Raw genomic sequence first — 17,156 nt, 5'->3', positions numbered from 1 at the left:
TGCCTATGTGAGGGGTGGCCTGCGCTGCCCTTCTCCAGCCCAGCCTCTGCACAGACTGAAGGCCTGCCCTGGAGTTGGTAGGGAAAGTTTGGAGACTGAGGATGGCTACCTGTTTGTGCTCCTGTTCCCCTCAGCTCCTTCCTGTTTGGTGCCTTACCATGGTCTGCTGGGTCCTGATATTTTCGATCTTACCTCCCAGGCAGAAAACCTGCTCTTGGATGCTGATATGAACATCAAGATAGCAGACTTTGGCTTCAGCAACGAATTCACCTTTGGGAACAAGCTGGATACCTTCTGTGGCAGTCCCCCTTATGCTGCCCCAGAGCTCTTCCAGGGCAAAAAATATGATGGACCTGAGGTAGATGTGTGGAGCCTGGGAGTTATCCTGTATACACTGGTCAGTGGATCCCTGCCTTTTGATGGACAGAACCTCAAGGTGGAGTGAAGCGCAGGCTTTGATGTTTGTTTGTGGGTTTTTTTTTAAGATTTTATTTTTAAGTAATCTCGACACCGAACATGGGGCTCAAACTTAGAACCCCATGATGAAGAGTTGCATACTCCGCCGACTGAGGCAGCCAGGCCCCTGAGGCTAAGATCATTTTTATTGCTTCTTTCCAGTCTTGGCCTCTGGTCTTACCCCTGACCTCTCTCACCTTTGCCACCTCTACATTTTCCCCAAGCCAGAGCTTCAGAGAACTTGCTAAATTTTAGCAGCAGACACAGGGTCTTCTGTGCCCAGTGTAATGACCCATGTTCTTTCCTCAAGGGATGGGATAGATTGTGTGTCCATTCACCCCTCCAAGGCACCTGGGATGGCAGGCCTTGGGCTGGTCAAGCTAATGGGCATAGGGTATTTGATCTCAAGGCTGCTCTGGTGAGGTGCCTTGTCTGAGGCTCTCTGCTCCTACCATGTTTCATGTATATCTGCCTGGTCGGTCTTTCTCAGAAGCCTGGATATTAGGTTTCTTCCCTTGGCCTCGGAATGATTTAAATTTCCCTCCTATTGGGGCGCCTGGCTGGCTCAGTTGATAAAGCAGGCAACTCTTGATCTCGGAGTTGTGAGTTCAGGCCCATGTTGGGTGTAGAACTTACTTTAAAAAAGTAATAAAATAAATTTCTCTCCTACTACAGGAGCTACGGGAGCGGGTCCTGAGGGGCAAATACCGCATTCCGTTCTACATGTCCACGGACTGTGAAAACCTGCTTAAAAAATTTCTCATTCTCAACCCCAGCAAGAGAGGCACTTTAGAGGTGAGTATCCTGGAGCCTGGTGGGCTGGAAAGTTTAGGATTCTCAGGGACCCCTCCAAGCTGAATCTCCTTCCTCCCTGCCCATACCCTTCCCTTTGCTCCCCAGCAAATCATGAAAGATCGATGGATGAATGTGGGTCACGAAGATGATGAATTAAAGCCTTATGTGGAGCCACTCCCTGACTACAAGGACCCCCGGCGGACAGGTGAGGCTCTGCTGAGCTATGAGGTTAAACTCCCTAGGACTTTGGACCAGCCTTAACTGTATGTCCCTCCTGTGCAGAATTGATGGTGTCCATGGGTTACACACGGGAAGAGATCCAGGACTCACTGGTGGGCCAGAGGTACAACGAGGTGATGGCTACTTACCTGCTCCTGGGCTACAAGAGCTCTGAGGTGTGTGCCCCCTGCTCTGTTCTTGCCAGCCAGCCAGCCTTGCTGTCATAGCACCCCTGTGCTTCCAGCAGAAGCTCTTTGAGTAGGTGTGCTCTCTCTCTGCTGACAAATGTTAAGCCTTAGCTCTAGTGGGTAAGGCTTTCTGGCCCTTGCTTTCACTGGTCTCCATCAGCAAATGAATAGGAAAGCTAGTGGTGTCTAGGCCTGGGTCTGGGTCTCCATGTGGGTGAGTAGCTCTGGCTCGGTCTGTGTTGGCTGGGCTGGGTCTAGGTCAGTCTGGCTGGATCAGCTCTTTGTTGATCTGGAAATCTTTGTGTCTGTTTCCATGTGTTTGTGTTCCTCTGCATCTGGAAGTGTCCATCTCTGGGTGTGTGGGTCTCCGTGCCTTTCTTGTAGGAGTCCTGAGTCTTTGTATTGCTTCTGCCAAGTGCTTCTGTCTGGCTCTGTGTCTGTGTGCATGTATATCCATCCTCCCGTCTATTCATCTGGAGGCTCTGTGTTTGTTCTCCCCATCTGGGTAGCCATGGCTGTGTGTGAGTCTGTGGGTTTGTGTGGGAGTGGGGTCTTGTGTCCCCCCGTGCACTCCTGGCTTCCCTGTACTCCCCCTGGTAGTGTTGGGCTCCTTCTCTTAGTTCTCACCTTAGGCTGCTCAGGAGGTATCTAGTTGGGGGCAAGAGGGCATACTCTCTGAGTCTGAATGTGTGTTCGTAGGGAGGGACATGTGTATCCCTTCTGGGGGCAGGAGGTCTTTTGTGTGCCAGGGGCAGGGGACTCTTTGGCTCTGTTTGTCAGGACCTGTGTAGGGGCATATGTGTCTCCAGGAGTGTTTAGGAACACCTAGATCTTGCAGGGGTATATTTCATGTGAGTCTGGAGTGGCTTTGTGTCAGGCAGGGTGGTGTGTCAGTGGGTCCATCTGTACATATCTCCGATGACTTTTGGCCCCCTTCTCTGCTTGCAGTTGGAAGGTGACACCATCACCTTGAAGCCCCGGCCTTCAGCTGATCTGACCAATAGCAGTGCCCCTTCCCCCTCCCACAAGGTACAGCGTAGTGTCTCAGCCAACCCCAAGCAGCGACGCTTCAGTGACCAGGGTGAGTGCTTTGGGGAGTTGCAGATGGGGACTCAAACCTCTCCTGAAGGACACAGGTTCTGGGGGCTTGGGATGACACCGCTGAGTTTCAGCCCCAGTTCAGCCACTTGTTAGTAGTGTGGCCTTAGGCAAGCCACTTAACATCCATCACCCTCTGTGACAAGGGGTTTGCCAAGTTGCTGGCAAGACTGTAGGAGAGCACTGTGTTTATGTATGTGTGGGGAGGGAGAGGTAGGTGGGTGTGGGTGGCAGGCACTCAGAGGGCCCCTCACCCTTACCCATTCCCATCATCCCTCTGGCCCAGCAGCTGGTCCTGCCATTCCCACATCTAATTCCTACTCTAAGAAGACGCAGAGTAACAACGCAGAAAATAAGCGGCCTGAGGAAGACCGGGAGTCAGGGCGGAAGGCCAGTAGCACAGCCAAAGTGCCTGCCAGCCCGCTGCCCGGCCTGGAGAGGAAGAAGACCACCCCCACCCCCTCCACAGTAAGTGTCCCTCCTGGTCCCCCACCAGCCAGCCCCCACTCCCTTCCCTGCAGCCCTCCTGCAGTGGGGCCTGGCCTCTCCCAGCAGCTCCCTCTGGCTGCCTACCTGATCTTGCCTCCCAGGCCACTTTTGCTTACTATAGAAAGCCTACCCCTAAGAGGAAGAGCAGAATTCTTTCTTTTCCCCACCCCTATCTGTGCCTGCTGGAAGGCAGAGGGAAGCCAGTCCTGTGAACAGAAGAACATTTTAGTTTTCTGTGATACAGCTCTGCCCTTTATTCCCCACAGAACAGCGTCCTCTCCACCAGCACAAATCGAAGCAGGAATTCCCCACTTTTGGAGAGGGCCAGCCTTGGCCAGGCCTCCATCCAGAATGGCAAAGACAGGTGAGCAGACCCAGGCCCTGCCCACCATGCTGCCCCAGAGCCATCTCTCACAGCAGTGACGTCTGTCAACAGCCCCACCTCCCCTCCCTGCTCCTTGGAGTTCTGTCCTGGCTCTGTCCAGTCTAGCTTGTCCACACACCAGCACCTCCTCCCTGCTCTCACCTCCCCCCACCCAGTCTCCTCTCCCCTGTGCTTCCTGGGACTGCTCCTTGCAGCAGGTGTACCAAATAGGACTCCATGGTCATCTCGACTGCCTTCTTGCTTCCTTTTTTTTTTTTTTTTTTTTTTTTTTAAGTTTAACGTATTTATTTATTTAAGCAATGTCTATACCCAGTGTGGGGCTCAAATCCACAACCCTGAGATCAAGAGTCACACCTCTTCTGACTGAGCCGGCCAGGAGCCCCTGCCTTCTTGCCTCCCTGACTGCAACCAGGGCATGGCAACCGTGCTCCCCTTGGCATCAGTGCCTGAGGCTTTGTTTTGGGGGCTCCAGCTCAGGGCAGAACCAAGAGATGCCCATCTGAGAGGTGTATATGTTGAGGGTGACCCCCCGGTGCCTATGAGAACATTCACTCCGCCGCCACCCCCCCACAAGCTTTGACCATCAGCATCTCTTGCTGTGTTGCATCTCTGGCTCCTCCTCTTCTGAGCTTAATGAAAATTCCCCTTAGCAACACCCTGCTCTTTCTATCGACAGAACATCCTTGTTCTTAGGATTCCTAGGAGACCAGCACAACCTGGAGGCAGTTAGTCACCTCCTGTTGGCTTTCCTGCACTTTTGGTTTCCTCCCCCAGGTTTTGGCCTGCTTGGCTTTCCTCACCCTGCCCCCTCCCCTTCCCAGCCCCACCTTCCATGTCTCTGACTAGAGTCCCATTGCTGCTCCCCAGACCTGATCTGCATCCTGCTGAGGCTCCCCAGCTCTGGTGCTTCTGCCCTGCCCTTGCTTCCTAACCTAGCCTCCTGCCCCCACCCACCCCTAACCCAGGCCTCTTCGCTGCTTTTGTCTCCTAGCCTAACCATGCCAGGGTCCCGGGCCTCCACGGCTTCTGCTTCTGCCGCAGTCTCTGCGGCCCGGCCCCGCCAGCACCAGAAATCCATGTCGGCCTCCGTGCACCCCAACAAGGCCACTGGGCTGCCCCCCACGGACAGTAACTGTGAGGTGCCGCGGCCCAGGCAAGTGTGCTGAGGCAGCTGGTGCACCTGGTGCCCTCAGCCTGCCCTACCCCCCCACCCTCCACAAATTCTACTCCCACTCCCGGGGGGGTCCTGCTCTATTCTTGGCATCTTAGCCACAAGAAATGGCTCTGTCCCCTGCAGTCAGGAAGTAGAGAGAACAAAAAAAATAGCTTAATGCCCCTCTTTCCCTCCAGTTCTCCCTCTCAGAACAGATATGCAAGAAGCCATCCCGAGGCTCCAGAAGGAAGCCTTTTTGTTCTGAACCTTCCTGGACTTCCTTAGGACCCCAAGGACAGTCAGCATCAAAGGGACTCAGTCCTTGAGGGTTGGTCAACATTGTTCCCTTGAGGTGCCAGTGTCCCTAGCTCCCAAGGAGCCACTTCTCCGACCTGTACAGCTCTCCACACACGTTACCTCCCTCGCCTTCCTCCCTCCCCCAAACCATCTACGTCCACCTCCACCCAGATGTCCTCCTCTCCGGTGTCCTCAGTGGTCACACCCCTTCCTTCTGTGTCCTCTGTGATGGCTGCCTCTGCCCTAGCATTCCCCCTTCCCTGTCCCCACCCCGGGGCACTTCAGATGCTCGGTGGTGACAGTGAACCTGTGCCCTGATGCATTTCCTTCAACCCCACCTCTTCTTCCACAGCACAGCCCCTCAGCGCGTCCCTGTTGCCTCCCCCTCCGCCCACAACATCAGCAGCAGCGGTGGAGCCCCCGACCGAACTAATTTCCCCCGGGGTGTGTCCAGTCGAAGCACCTTCCATGCTGGGCAGCTCCGGCAGGTGCGGGACCAGCAGAATTTGCCCTATGGTGTGACCCCAGCCTCTCCCTCTGGCAACAGCCAGGGCCGGCGGGGGGCCTCAGGGAGCATCTTCAGCAAATTTACTTCCAAGTTTGTACGCAGGTGAGTAGAGGGCTAAGAGTGGTAGAGAAAATGAGGCCAGGTCTTCCTACCTGCCTGGGAGTGGGATGAGGACTAGGCTTGGGTCCTGGGGTTAGAAGAGGCCTGGGGAAGCCTAAAGAATCCGGTCCTTGCTTCTCCTCATGATCCCAGACCTGTCCATCCCTCCCTGTCTCTCCCTAGCTCCTGTACATACCCCTCGTTCTCTGGCCCCAAGAGCAGATGGCCATTGCCGCCTCCTCTCTAGGAGAGTGTGAACTCAGATGCTAAAATAAAAGCCCCCCTCTTCTCTCCTGGGTTCCCATGGAAACTTATATTTGGTGACGCAGCTGCAAAGTCATAAGGCCTGAGACAGGCTGGGCCGGCAAAGAGAGTTTTTCCTGGTCCTCTGTCTCGCCCCCTCTGACCTCCTTTCCCCCACCTAGTTGGTTGGGTCCAGCTGTAGCCACTGTCTCTGCCTCAGCGCGTCCTCCTACCCTGGGCTTCTACCCAGGGCTCGTCAGGATGAAGGCTGTACATGAAATAGCCGGGGGGGGGGGGCGCCTCCCTCACAGCCCAGTGGGTTAATGCTCTCTGAAGTGGCAAGCAGGGTGGGGATTCTCTTCATGAGGTTTCTCACACCTGACCCCAGCCACCCCAAAGAGACAGCTTTGATTCTTAAGGTGCATCCAGCAAACCAGCCTGGTGGGATGCTCCCTGTCCCCATCCCACCGTTTCCTCTCCAACCTTGGCGTAGCTCAGGAAACAGCAGCGGGCTTGAGGAGAGCAGGCATGCTGCCCTTCCTGCTGCACTTCACTCAGCTGGAGTAGCCAAAAGCCATGCCCCTTTCCAGCCCTGGAATGCAGGGGTGGCAGCAGGTCACGATGTCTAGGACTCTAGTCTAGTCTCGCTGAGCGGCTCTTCCACAAATAGGGTGACCCTTGAACCTGTAAAGCCCACTCCCCACCTGCTTATCCACATACTGTCTTGTTGGGTTTTTTTTATTTCTTTTTTTATTTTGTCTTTTTTTGTTTGTTTTTTTAGAAATCTGTCTTTCAGGTTTGCCAGAAGGTAGGCGTTCAGCCCGCTGTGTGTGTGTGTTTGTGTGTGTGTCTGTGTGTCTGTGTCCTGTGTCCTGTGTCCTGCCTCCATCATTAACTCCCCTTTTCTGGCTCTTGCCTCCATCTGCTAACCACGTCTGTGTGGCCCTCTCTCTGCCATCTTAAAGGGATGAAGACTGCCTCTGACTGGGCAGCCACTCAGGGCAGATGGCTTTGAAAATGAGGGGCCTGTCCCCAGGCATGGGGGACTTTCTCAGGGAGTTCTCCCTTTAAGATTGTCTCCTCACGCCCCCCCTTCCCTGGGTTTGGGTGTTGGTCTCAAGCCCTGGATTCCTTCCCTGGCCCTTTCCCCTGTCTGTGCATGCGCTGTGAAGAAGCTCCATGGGGATTGCAAGAGCATCTGGGATGGGATCTCATTCTGGGTCTCTGGGTCTTTCCCTTTGCTGGTACTCTGGACACTTCAGAGCCTGTGTGACCTCTTGCCCCTGTCCTGTGGATAGCAGGACTTTGGAGGTACTACAGGGATGCCCCAGTCCCCAGGCTTCAGTATGATGCAGAGGAGCCTTTGCCTCATGAGTGGGCACAGCACCCCCTTCTGGCAGCTCCTGCAGAATTAGGCCCACCCCCACCCCCACCCAGCACATCTCCTGCCTCCAGCGGTACCTGGAAGAATCAAGCCAAGTCTCTCCTCTGGGCCCTATTCTCTGGATAGGGTCTGTGGCTTCCAGAGAGCCAGGGGCCATCTACTCCTTAACTCTGACAAAACAGTGGGGGATTCCACCCCTCCCCTCAGGCATCTCCCTTCCTGGGCTGAATCCTGGCTCTGCCACCCACTGGCCTTGTCCTCATTCTCTCGGAGGCCTCAGTGGGCCAAATACCAAGCTGAAGAGCAAGGGCTGGGTTGGGAGCACCAGTTCCCCAAGGTTGGCAGCCCGGGCCCAGTGCTGGGGCTAGGATACCTGGCAGACACTTTGGTGATGCAGCTGACTAATGGCCAGGGTCTCTAGGCTTGCCCCTTTCGAACCACTGCTCCCCACCCAGCTCTTCACTGCATGGCTGGCTGTGGATTCACAGGCCCTGGTGGGGGCTTGCCCAGCAGGGTGCCTCCCCCAGGAGGCCAGGGACCAGGTGGGGCTGGGAGAGCAGCAGGCTCCTTCCCTGCTTGCCCTGCGCCTGTGTGCCTTCGTGTGTCTGTCGTGTCCTTGTGTTCCTTTTCCATGTGCTGCTGCTGCTCTATCTCATCCTCCTCTGCAGTCCCCAATTTCCCGGCTCCAGGCACCCATCTTCCAGCCAGAAGCTGGAGAAGCCGCTCAGCGGGGCCAGACCTCTTCCCCACCCACCCTCCCAACGTGCTGGCCCTGCCCTGCCCTCTGTCCTCCCTTCTGTCCAAGCAGATGGCCTGGCAGCCTGGCAGGCAGGGGAGCTCTAAAAGAATGAGGGAGACAGGCTTGTCCATGGATGGCCTCAGGGCCAGGCACCCATCCCCAGGCCCACTCACAGTTCCAGCTCTTGGCCCTCTGAGCCTCCTGAGAGAGGCTTCTGTCCAACTCCCCCAACATGTCCCCCAGTGCAGCCCCTTCCCTTCAAAAGGACTGTACCTTCGGGCCCAGGTACACTGGCGTCGAAGACCCATTCACAGCGTGAGACCCTGGCTGTGGGCTGGTAGGGGAGCTGCCTCACGCTGTGGCTGCGTGCTCGATGCGTGTGCCTGTACATCCCTCCTCCTCCTCCCCCAGAGCAGAGGCTCCTTCTCCCCAGCACAGATCTCTGGGAGCGTGGGGAGGGACAGGCCCCACGTGCTGGGCTCCCTGCTGGAAAGGGACAGTTGAGCTGCCCGTGTGAGGTGCTGCAGAGCCATATAGGCCTGCCAGGCCAGGTGATGGGCAGGTGACCTTGGAGCTTGGGTCCTGCTCACCGTCCAGTGGCACCTCACCAGACCCACCCTCACCTGGGTCTGCGGCGGTGGAAGGAGCGAGAGGTCCCAGCACTAAACTCTCCCTCGCTCTGTTTTTTGAGGAACCTGAATGAACCTGAAAGCAAAGACCGAGTGGAGACGCTCAGGTGAGAGGGCTGGAGCCAGCACCAGCCCTGCCCAGGCCACCGGGCTTGCCACAAGCCTCCTGCTCCTCTCTTCCTTCTGCCACCTGGCTCTTCCTCCGGTGGTTCTGCCCTGTGCCCGCCCTCCTGGGGCCTCCCTTTCCTCAGAGAAACCCCAGCCCAGCTGCCGAAGGCATGGGTCCTTCTCCCATCTGGTGCATTCTGGAAGCAGGAGCCCTAGGCTGGGCGGTTGGGGCTACAGATTCCTACCGACCAACCAGCTCACCTTTCTGTACCTCAGCTGCTGCTTTCTGCCCGTCTGTGAACCGCTCAGGGCTGTTGAGCACGTGCTCCCTGTTTCTCTCTGACCCTCCCCTCGTCAAAGAAAAGCATGGAACTGTTGCGCCCTCCCATTCCCGCCGGGGCCTGGCTTTTCCTCCCCTTCTCTGCCCTCCCTGAGAGATGGAAGTCACAGAACAGCCCACCCCTCTCACCCTCCCTCTGCTTCCCCCAACCAGGTCTGATGCTCCCTCCTCTGGCACTGTCGCCTCCCGGGCACCCTCCCGCTCTCCTCTCTGGTCTCGGGGGCTGTCTGCCCGGGTGGCTCTCCCGTGGGTGGGGTGCCTCAGCCCCCCACGCTGACCCCCACCTCTGCCCTCTCCGCAGACCTCACGTGGTGGGCGGTGGAGGCAACGACAAAGAAAAGGAAGAGTTTCGGGAGGCCAAACCGCGCTCACTACGCTTCACGTGGAGTATGAAGACCACCAGCTCCATGGAGCCCAATGAGATGATGCGGGAGATCCGCAAGGTGCTGGACGCGAACAGCTGCCAGAGTGAGCTGCACGAGAAGTACATGCTGCTGTGCATGCACGGCACGCCTGGCCACGAGAACTTCGTGCAGTGGGAGATGGAGGTGTGCAAACTGCCGCGGCTGTCTCTCAACGGTGTCCGATTTAAGCGGATATCGGGCACCTCCATGGCCTTCAAAAACATTGCCTCCAAAATAGCCAACGAGCTCAAGCTTTAACAGGCTGCCGGGAGTGGGGGGCGATGGAGGCGGGCCAGCTGGACTTAGCTGCTGGGGCCGGGCTCCAACCCACCTGGGCGAGACTGTGGAGATGGATCGGTGTGTCTCCCCCTGCTGGCACTTCTTCCCTTCCGCCCTTCTCGGTTCTTTCTTCCATGTTTGTTGGGTGGGGGGGGGGACGGGAGATGGTTCTTCCCCTCCCCCAACATTTACCCCTGCCCAGAAAGTCCCCCTTCCCCCCTCTCCCCCACAGGAGGCAAAGGAAGGGGAGGGAGGTGGGGGGGCAGGGCTCCCCCTCGGTACTGCGGTTGCACAGAGTATTTCGCCTAAACCAAGAAATTTTTTATTACCAAAAAGAAAAAAGAAAAAAAAAAAAATCCCAGCGGCCACCTTTCCTCCCTGCCCCATTGGGACAGTTGAGACTGGATCTGTGGGGTTTCCCGGGAGGGTGGCTCAGGGCTGGAACACTCTCAGGCAAGAGTGGTGGAGTTCCCTGTCAGGCCCTCCGCCAGGCCCACTTTGGGCTTCTCCCCTCTCCTTCCCCCCTTCCCCTGCAAGCAAACCACCAGAGGTGGCCTTCCCCTGACCTCAGGCCACCGGGCTGGAGGCCTACCGGGCCGGGCTGGGGGCGGGGCGCTGTGCTGCCCTGGGGTGGGGGTAGGGGGTGGGGGGCTGGCAGCTGCCCTGGGCTGACTGGTGAGGCCCAGGCCCTGGCCCCCTCCATACTGTATCCTCTGCCCCTCCTTCCCCAGAGCTGGGCATTTCCTTCCACAAGCTGCTGTGGGGACTTTTGTTCCCCTCCTCAAAACTCTGTGCCATCTTCTCCCACCCCTCCTGGGTAGAAGGCGGGGCTGACCCCTGGGCCGGAGAGGGAGGGGACGGATGCAGGGCAGATTGGCTCCTCGGCCCCCAGGGGGCCGCCTGGGCTGCTAGTCTCTGAACAGGGATGCCAGGCACTCTCCGTTATGGGAGAGCCTTTGTCTGAAAGCACAGCCCCGTGCTGTTCCTCTCCCCTGCCCCCTTCATTGGCATTAATCTGGGCACCAGCTCGTTCCATAGCAGTGACTCCCCTCACCACTCATCTCCTGGCCTTGCCTTTTCTTCCTGACATTGTCGCCCCTCCTCTCAGGAGACACTGCCCAGGGCCTCCATGGCCACCTGGCGGGAGGCTGGACAGGGCAGCGGGGCCGGGAACATCTGCCCTCCCAGGGGGTGGGGGGACAGATAGGCCCAGCGACTCCCAGCTTGCTAACCTCCTTGGCCAGTGTGGGAGTGGCTGGTTATGGGCGCTTGGCTGGTGGCGGCCGCTGCATCCCTTAATTTATTTCTTTGCTGTTTCTGTTCCTGAGAAATTGGGGGAGGGAGGTCCTGCACAGAGGCTGCCCCTGCCCTCACCTGAGTTGTACATTTTTTTGTGATGGGTTTTATTTTTTATTTTATTATTTTATTTTTTCTTTTTTTGATTTATGATGACTCCACCCCTACTCATCACCCTCCACTCCCAGCCCAGGCTCTGAGGCAAGTCGAGCCCTTGGGTTCCAGGAAGGGGCCTAGCCAACCTCAGCCCTCCTGCCCCAAGCCCCAACTGTGGACTCTGAGCTGAGCTCAGGCTCAGACCAAGGGCTCCTCCTCCCTCCCTCTCTCCCTTCCTCCCTCCCAACCCCTCTGCCCAGTGGAACAGCCCGGGTGCTCTGAGGGGGCCAGGGGGCCAGGAGGGCATGGCTTGGCTCTCAGAGGGGGGTGGTGGCCCATGGGCGGGAGGGGCTCCCAGGCAAGGCGGCCCCTCCCCACCAGCCCACCCCCCACCCGCACTTAGTTTCTCCTCTGGATCAAACACGTAATAAAGAGAATGTTTGGAATCTGAGCTGCCTCCTCCTGTTTCTTCTCCCAGCCAGGCAGGGACCCAGTCCCTGTGGGCAAGATGTAGCTCAGCCCGCCAGCCTTGCAGGAAAGAATGGATTCCAGTCTGGGGCCTGGGGGAGGCCGGTGCTGGGTGGCTGCTCCCTCCCATCCTCAGGGCAGAGACAGGAAGCAAAGCCCAGGGCCCTCAACACCAAAAGAGAGAGCACTCCGTGAGCGTGGAAGATTTTATTTTTTAAAAACATTGAAAAATAAACCCATGTCTGCATATGTTCCCAGCCCTCCTTTCTCTAAGCTTTTGGGCTGTGGGTATAGTGGGCACCCTCAGAGCTCTTCAGCACTTCTCAGCAGGCTCCAGAAGACAGGAGAGCTGCCCCTCCAGTTCTGCCACACTTGGGCCCCAAAGGAACCTCTGTGCCCACCTCCCCCCTCCAGCCCCCTCCCCACCTCCTCCCAACTTATTGCTAAAAGAAAGAGAGCAGCCAAGGCTGTCCTGTCCCCCATGCCCCAAGCTAAGGTCACTACCCCCTCTACACAAAGGGCCAGGCCCAAAGGCCAAGCCCCAGCCGACTAGGAGGCAGCCATTCCAGCCCCAGCCAGGAAGAGAAAGTACCCTCAGGTCAGCTCTGAAGGCTCCTGAGCCCCAGCTCCTGGCCAGGGTGGGGGCAGAGAGGCTCAGCTCCAGAAATTTGTGCAGAGCCCACAGGTCCAGACTGTGCCCACTGGCAGCTCTGGATCTTTGAAAAGGCCTGGCCAAAACCTCTGTAGTCCCTTCTGTCCTTAGTGAAGCCAGCAACAGGGTTCTGGAGCTTGGTGGGTGGAGGGCCTCAGGGCTCACAGTGAGGGTGCTGGAGGCTCCAGAGGGGCTCCAATCAGGGTGGGTGGAGGCTGTGGGCCCGGGCGGGCACTGTGGCGGGAGGCAGCCAGAGCAGGGCGGATGAGAGGTGGGGGGGGCTGGTTGGGGGCCAGCCGGGGCTGGAGGAAACGACCCTGCTGGAGCGGGGGTGGCTGGCGGAGCAGGGTGGGAGCAGTAGGCAAAGGTGGCCTCAGCAGTGGGGGCGGCTGGGACAGGGATGTGGGAGGTGGAGGGGGGGCAGGCACGGGGGGTAGCGATCGGGGCACAGAGGTCGAGACGGAGGTTATCTGCACCTGAGAAAAGGGAAACCAGACTCACACCCTCACCCCCATCTCAGGATGGAGGTGGTCCTCTCCCCACTTCCCCCAAAAGGCTTCCCCTCACCCCTTCTCACCTCATCATCTTCCTCTAGGGCCGAGGCTGGCAAGGAGGCCCCTCTCCTAGACTCCTCCATGGGGACTGGGGCTCCTGGGGCGCCATCCTGCTCAGCCTCCCACTCCTGCAGCACCTCCTCCAGATTGAAGCGGCGCCGGTAGCTCACAAAGAAGGTCTTCACTTGGGTCAGAGTTTTGTTCCCAATCACCTCTGCGATAGCCCCAAAGTCTTTGCCATACCTACGGATGGCTGCAAGGGTCAAAAGGGCAGTGAGGTGTGAATACCCCTTAGAAAACCATTTCCTTCCCTGATCCTTCCCCTCCGCCCAAGCTCCTTGGAAGGTGGGTAAAGCTACCAGAGGCTCTCCATGCTCTCCAGTTCAACCCACCTTGGACAGCCAAAAGCTGCTCATCCGTGGTCCAGCGGGAGTTGAACTTGGTGTTGGCCTGGACAGCAGTTAATTCATCCTTTAGACTCAAAAGTACGGAAACGGGAGGCCCTGCCCTCTGAGCAGAACTCCCCTTTCTGCTCCACTGCGGGAGGGGGTGCCCCTCCCGCACCCATACCTTAAGTCACCTTACCTCAGGAGGCCGCAATGGATCGATGCCACCCTCCAGCGCTTGGCGGAGGCTGCTGTTGGTCTGCTTCATGCTTTGCACCTGCAAAGGCCAAGCAATGACACATCAAACTCTCCTGCCAGAGCAGCCACCAATACCAACTCTCATCAGGGCTCTACTTCCCAACACAGCTCGTGGCCACCCACCATCCACCTAGCTCCCACCTCACAACAGGCTTCTCCCCATCTCATCACAGATCAGACCAGTTTCCTTAACGGGCCCAGAAGCCTCAAGGATAGGGCAGAGGCAGTCCTAGTGCCTGCAACAACCTCTCCCCTTAATACCTCAACCGTCCCCAAAACGTAGCTCCCAGCTGCCCATTGCCCCCCCACCCCCACATGGCCCTTTCTTTTCTCAGGCCCCACCTGGCGCTTCAGGGAGATAAGTTGGGAATCAAGGCCTCGAAGCGTGAGGTTGGCGAGGTCTGGGCTTCCTGACACAGCCGTGAGGCCCTCAGGGCTCAGGTACATGCCCTTGGGTGGGCGACGCCGGGTTCGCAGCGGATGGTGGCGGTACTGAGAACCCTGGGCCTCCTTTTTCCCGGGGCCTGGGCGGGTATTCAGGGGCCGAGAGGGCAGAGGCTGCCAGGAAAAGGAGAGGAGTGGGTGGTATGGAGCCCAGGGACAAGGCAGGCAGGGAGGCAGAGCCAGACCTCACCTCTCTCTTGGGGTCTCCAGCATCTGGCTCTCCCTCACTCACAGCTCCTCGGCCCTCTTCTAGCTCATCACTGTGGACACAGGCACCAGGAAGGGCGTGACACAGAGGCCAGGGCCCCCAGAGCTCAGTCTGCCCTGCCCCTGGACACCCTGGGCCCCCCCACCTGTCTTCTTTGTCCTTCCGGCCCCCCAGTCGCCGAGCCTGTCTGTCCATCACACTGGTCCGACTGCGGGTCTTCTTCCATGAGTAGTAATACTTCACCAGGCTGGGGATCAGCTTGTCAGGCAGCTGAAAGGGCAAGGCCAGAGGCTGGGGCCCCCCCAAGACCCAGGGCCCCGGGGCAGGCACATCACAACAGGAGGAGCTAAGGAACATTGCCAGGGGTAAGGAAGGGGCTTTACCATCTGCTGGATCCGCTGGAAGCATTTGCCATGGAAGCCAAAGGCCTGTTCAAACAGCACCTTGTCCTCCACGGTCCACTCATCTGGGAACGGGGTGAAGTTGGCCAAGTCGGCCAGTGACTTCTCCACATCGTGCTTATGCCACAAGAGCATGCCCAGTGCCTGGCCCAGAAGAGGAAAGAACTCGGGTTCAGCTGCCCCAGCACTGACCTGCACCCCCCCAAAAGATGTGGGGTGCGGATCTTATCTCCCTGATGCGGGGCCAAGGCTCACCTGCTCAATGTTGTAGCCATGCTTCTCCTTGGCCATCGCAATGTACTTGTCAACTGTAGGGATGGGAGGGATCCGGTATGGAGAAGGGGTTACAACTCCCTGACCCAAGCCTGCTCAGACAGAGGTAGGCCCCTCGGAGGCTAAGCCTGAACCTGAGCCCCAGGGCAGGGGCTGACCTTGTACCCCTCAGCCTCTGGCCCACTTCTGAGAAGAGATGGTCACCAACTGGCATGAACCCCAACCCCCAGCTCCCAGGGCTGTGAGTGAACCGGGATCCTGCCCCACTCACGCTTGGCATCAGACACACAGTGGTTGGGTGACCACACCAGCATCCCCTTCAGCTCCTTGTTACTGTAGCGTGCAGGGCTCTCTGAAAGACAGGAGCAGGAAGGGGAAGACATTTAGATCAACCTGGTGGCACCAGCCTGGACCCATGGCCAGAGGGTGGCAGAGAAGTGGGGCCTGTGAGGTGAGGCCCAGGAGGGAAGGAGGGGCAGAGTCCCAGACAGGAAGGCAGAGCAGGAAAACTAACCATGCCATGGGCCACCCACCCCCGCCTGCCTGCTCGCTGGCTTGTCCTTCTAGTGGGTGCCAGCCAAAGGCTCCCCCAGGTGGGGCTCGGGGCCAAGCCATGGGCCCTCCACTCCCCTCCCTTTGCAGCCTGTCCTGCCACTCACCAGGCTTGCACTCCGGAATTACGGCCTGGTAATTGGTTCCAACGCGGATCATGCTGTCTGTGGAGCCAGGGGAGGCAGTCAGGACTCCAGGGACGGAGGGAGGGAGGACAGGAAGATGTTGGTGGTTGGGGGGGGGGAGGTGCCTGGCCTGGGGTTCTCCTTCCTGAACACCCGGGACACTCACCTTCCCAGAAAGCTCACTTTTCCCTGACCTCCCCTCTCAGTTACCCTCAGCCACAGAAGAGACTGGAAGATGAGAGACCCTGCCTAGTCATGGCCCATGGGGGGGGGGAGGCGGGCAGGGTGGTGGTGAGGACAACGGGGCCAGTTTAAAGCCCAGGCCAAGCAGAGCCCTTTGTTCTGGCTTGGGGGGGGGGGGGTTGCTGCCCCTAGACCTGGACCATAGCCCTGCAGGGAATCCAAGGCTCCTCCCCACCACATGAGCCTCACAGCTCCGTGTGTAAGTGTCTCTCCAGCCCCTACCCCAGCCAGACCTCAGTCCCCTGCAAGGTGGCAAGGTATGTGGGGCCCCAACTGTGGAAAAGAGGGCCGCCCGAGTCCCTCAGAGACGCAGGGCAGGGCAGGGCAGGGCGGGGGTGGGTAGGACCGTCTCCTCCGCAGCCAGGGGCCCAACCTCCAGACTCCCTGTGTCGGCAGCCCCCAGGCCCGGGGAAGAAGCAAGCCAGAGGCTCCGGTCCTAGGAGGCAGGAACCACCAAGTCTAAAAGGCCCGCGGTCCGCAACTCTTCCCCCCGCCCCACTGGCGGCCGGTGCACCTTGAACCCTAGGCCGCCGGGCTCACCGTGCGAGTGCTCCTCCTCGCTGCTGTCATCCTCCGAGTGGGGCTGTCCACCGTTGGGCGCCGTCTTGGCCCGGCTGCGGGACAGGATCCCGGAGCCCGCGCTCGGCTTCTCCATCACCGAGGGCATTACCCCGCCCAGCTGCCCCGGGGGGCGCGGGAGCCTTCGGAGAGCCGCGGTGCTTGCCGCGCTCGCCTCGAGTGCCGTGCCCGGCCCGGCCTGGAGAGGTCGCCACTGAGGCTACGAGAGGCAGGAGGTCAGCGTGGCCAGGGTCCCGCGGGGCGCGAACCCTGCGGACAGCTCAGTGCTCTCCGCGACCCCCACGGGCGAGAGCGTCAGAAAAGTTTGTGCAGAAGTGGGGTACGCGGGGGATGAGCGCAAGGTCCGGTGCGGCTGCGGCGCGCTCGCTCCGTACGCTCCACGGGATCGGGGCTCCCCCGGAGAAGTCGGGGCACCCTGCCTTCGGGGCGCCCTGGAGCCCCACCACCCTCCCGGCCCACGCAGTTGAGAGAGCGGGCGCTGCGGCGCAAGTGGCGCCCCCCGCGGGCTGCACACCTCTCGGTTGCACCGGGATGCCCCGGTCCCCGGGAGGGGACCCCTGTCCCGACCGGACCCCTGCCTGCGACGGCAGGCGGCGGGGCCCCGGCGGTAGCGGTGGCGGCGGCGGCGGCGGCGGCGGCGGGACGGCGCGCACGGCGCGGCGCGCCGAGCAGAGTTGCCGGGAGGCGGGCGGAGCACAGCCGCGGGCGCCGCCTCGCACCCTCCCCGGCGCGCTCGCTCTCCCCGCCGCGCTCGGGCTGCTGCTCGCTCGCCCGCTCTCCGCCGCCGCTCGCTCCTCGCGCACACAAT

At 59.3% G+C, this 17,156-nt stretch overlaps 2 protein-coding genes across 12 annotated transcripts in view; one reads left to right on the top strand and one right to left on the bottom strand.

Moving 5' to 3' along the window:
- MARK2 (microtubule affinity regulating kinase 2) overlaps positions 1–10,427 on the top strand; it is a 58,769-nt gene extending 48,342 nt beyond the window's left edge. For 4 of the 11 annotated variants that reach the window (XM_055309298.1, XM_055309330.1, XM_055309336.1 and 1 more), the window contains exons 8-19: positions 200–436; positions 1,132–1,251; positions 1,357–1,456; positions 1,534–1,646; positions 2,607–2,739; positions 3,046–3,224; positions 3,512–3,609; positions 4,622–4,783; positions 5,433–5,690; positions 6,712–6,738; positions 8,745–8,789; positions 9,432–10,427. In XM_055309298.1, the coding sequence (XP_055165273.1) occupies positions 200–436; positions 1,132–1,251; positions 1,357–1,456; positions 1,534–1,646; positions 2,607–2,739; positions 3,046–3,224; positions 3,512–3,609; positions 4,622–4,783; positions 5,433–5,690; positions 6,712–6,738; positions 8,745–8,789; positions 9,432–9,792 (1,833 nt within the window). In that variant the 3' untranslated portion in view covers positions 9,793–10,427. The remainder of the gene's footprint in view (positions 1–199; positions 437–1,131; positions 1,252–1,356; positions 1,457–1,533; positions 1,647–2,606; positions 2,740–3,045; positions 3,225–3,511; positions 3,610–4,621; positions 4,784–5,432; positions 5,691–6,711; positions 6,739–8,744; positions 8,790–9,431) is intronic. The other 7 variants (XM_055309313.1, XM_055309305.1, XM_055309346.1 and 4 more) reach the window with 7 other exon arrangements.
- A 1,681-nt stretch (positions 10,428–12,108) lies between these two features.
- RCOR2 (REST corepressor 2) lies at positions 12,109–16,939 on the bottom strand. The gene is made up of 12 exons (XM_055313453.1): positions 16,310–16,939; positions 15,509–15,565; positions 15,121–15,201; positions 14,832–14,884; positions 14,559–14,720; positions 14,321–14,445; positions 14,158–14,227; positions 13,866–14,081; positions 13,465–13,542; positions 13,272–13,329; positions 12,903–13,132; positions 12,109–12,801 (listed from the first exon to the last, which is right to left on the bottom strand). The coding sequence occupies exons 1-12, from the start codon at positions 16,434–16,436 to the stop codon at positions 12,487–12,489; spliced, it is 1,572 nt and encodes a 523-aa protein (XP_055169428.1). The 5' UTR covers positions 16,437–16,939; the 3' UTR covers positions 12,109–12,486.
- Positions 16,940–17,156: the final 217 nt, after the last annotated feature.

The sequence above is a fragment of the Nyctereutes procyonoides genome, unplaced genomic scaffold, assembly GCF_905146905.1.
Source record: "Nyctereutes procyonoides isolate TBG_1078 unplaced genomic scaffold, NYPRO_anot_genome, whole genome shotgun sequence".
NCBI classification, from domain to species: Eukaryota; Metazoa; Chordata; class Mammalia; order Carnivora; family Canidae; genus Nyctereutes; species Nyctereutes procyonoides.
The sequence above is the reverse complement of the archived record's forward strand: the minus strand, read 5'-3'. Positions and strand labels throughout refer to the sequence as shown.

Bases quoted from the DNA above. Each gene is read 5' to 3' on its own strand.
- RCOR2 (XM_055313453.1), bottom strand. From the start codon at position 16,436: ATGCCCTCGGTGATGGAGAAGCCGAGCGCGGGCTCCGGGATCCTGTCC. The intron at 15,566-16,309 runs GTGAGCCCGGCG...CTGGCTCCACAG, and splicing joins CGAGGAGGAGCACTCGCACG to ACAGCATGATCCGCGTTGGA. The intron at 13,330-13,464 runs GTAAGGTGACTT...ACTGCTGTCCAG, and splicing joins ATCCATTGCGGCCTCCTGAG to GCCAACACCAAGTTCAACTC.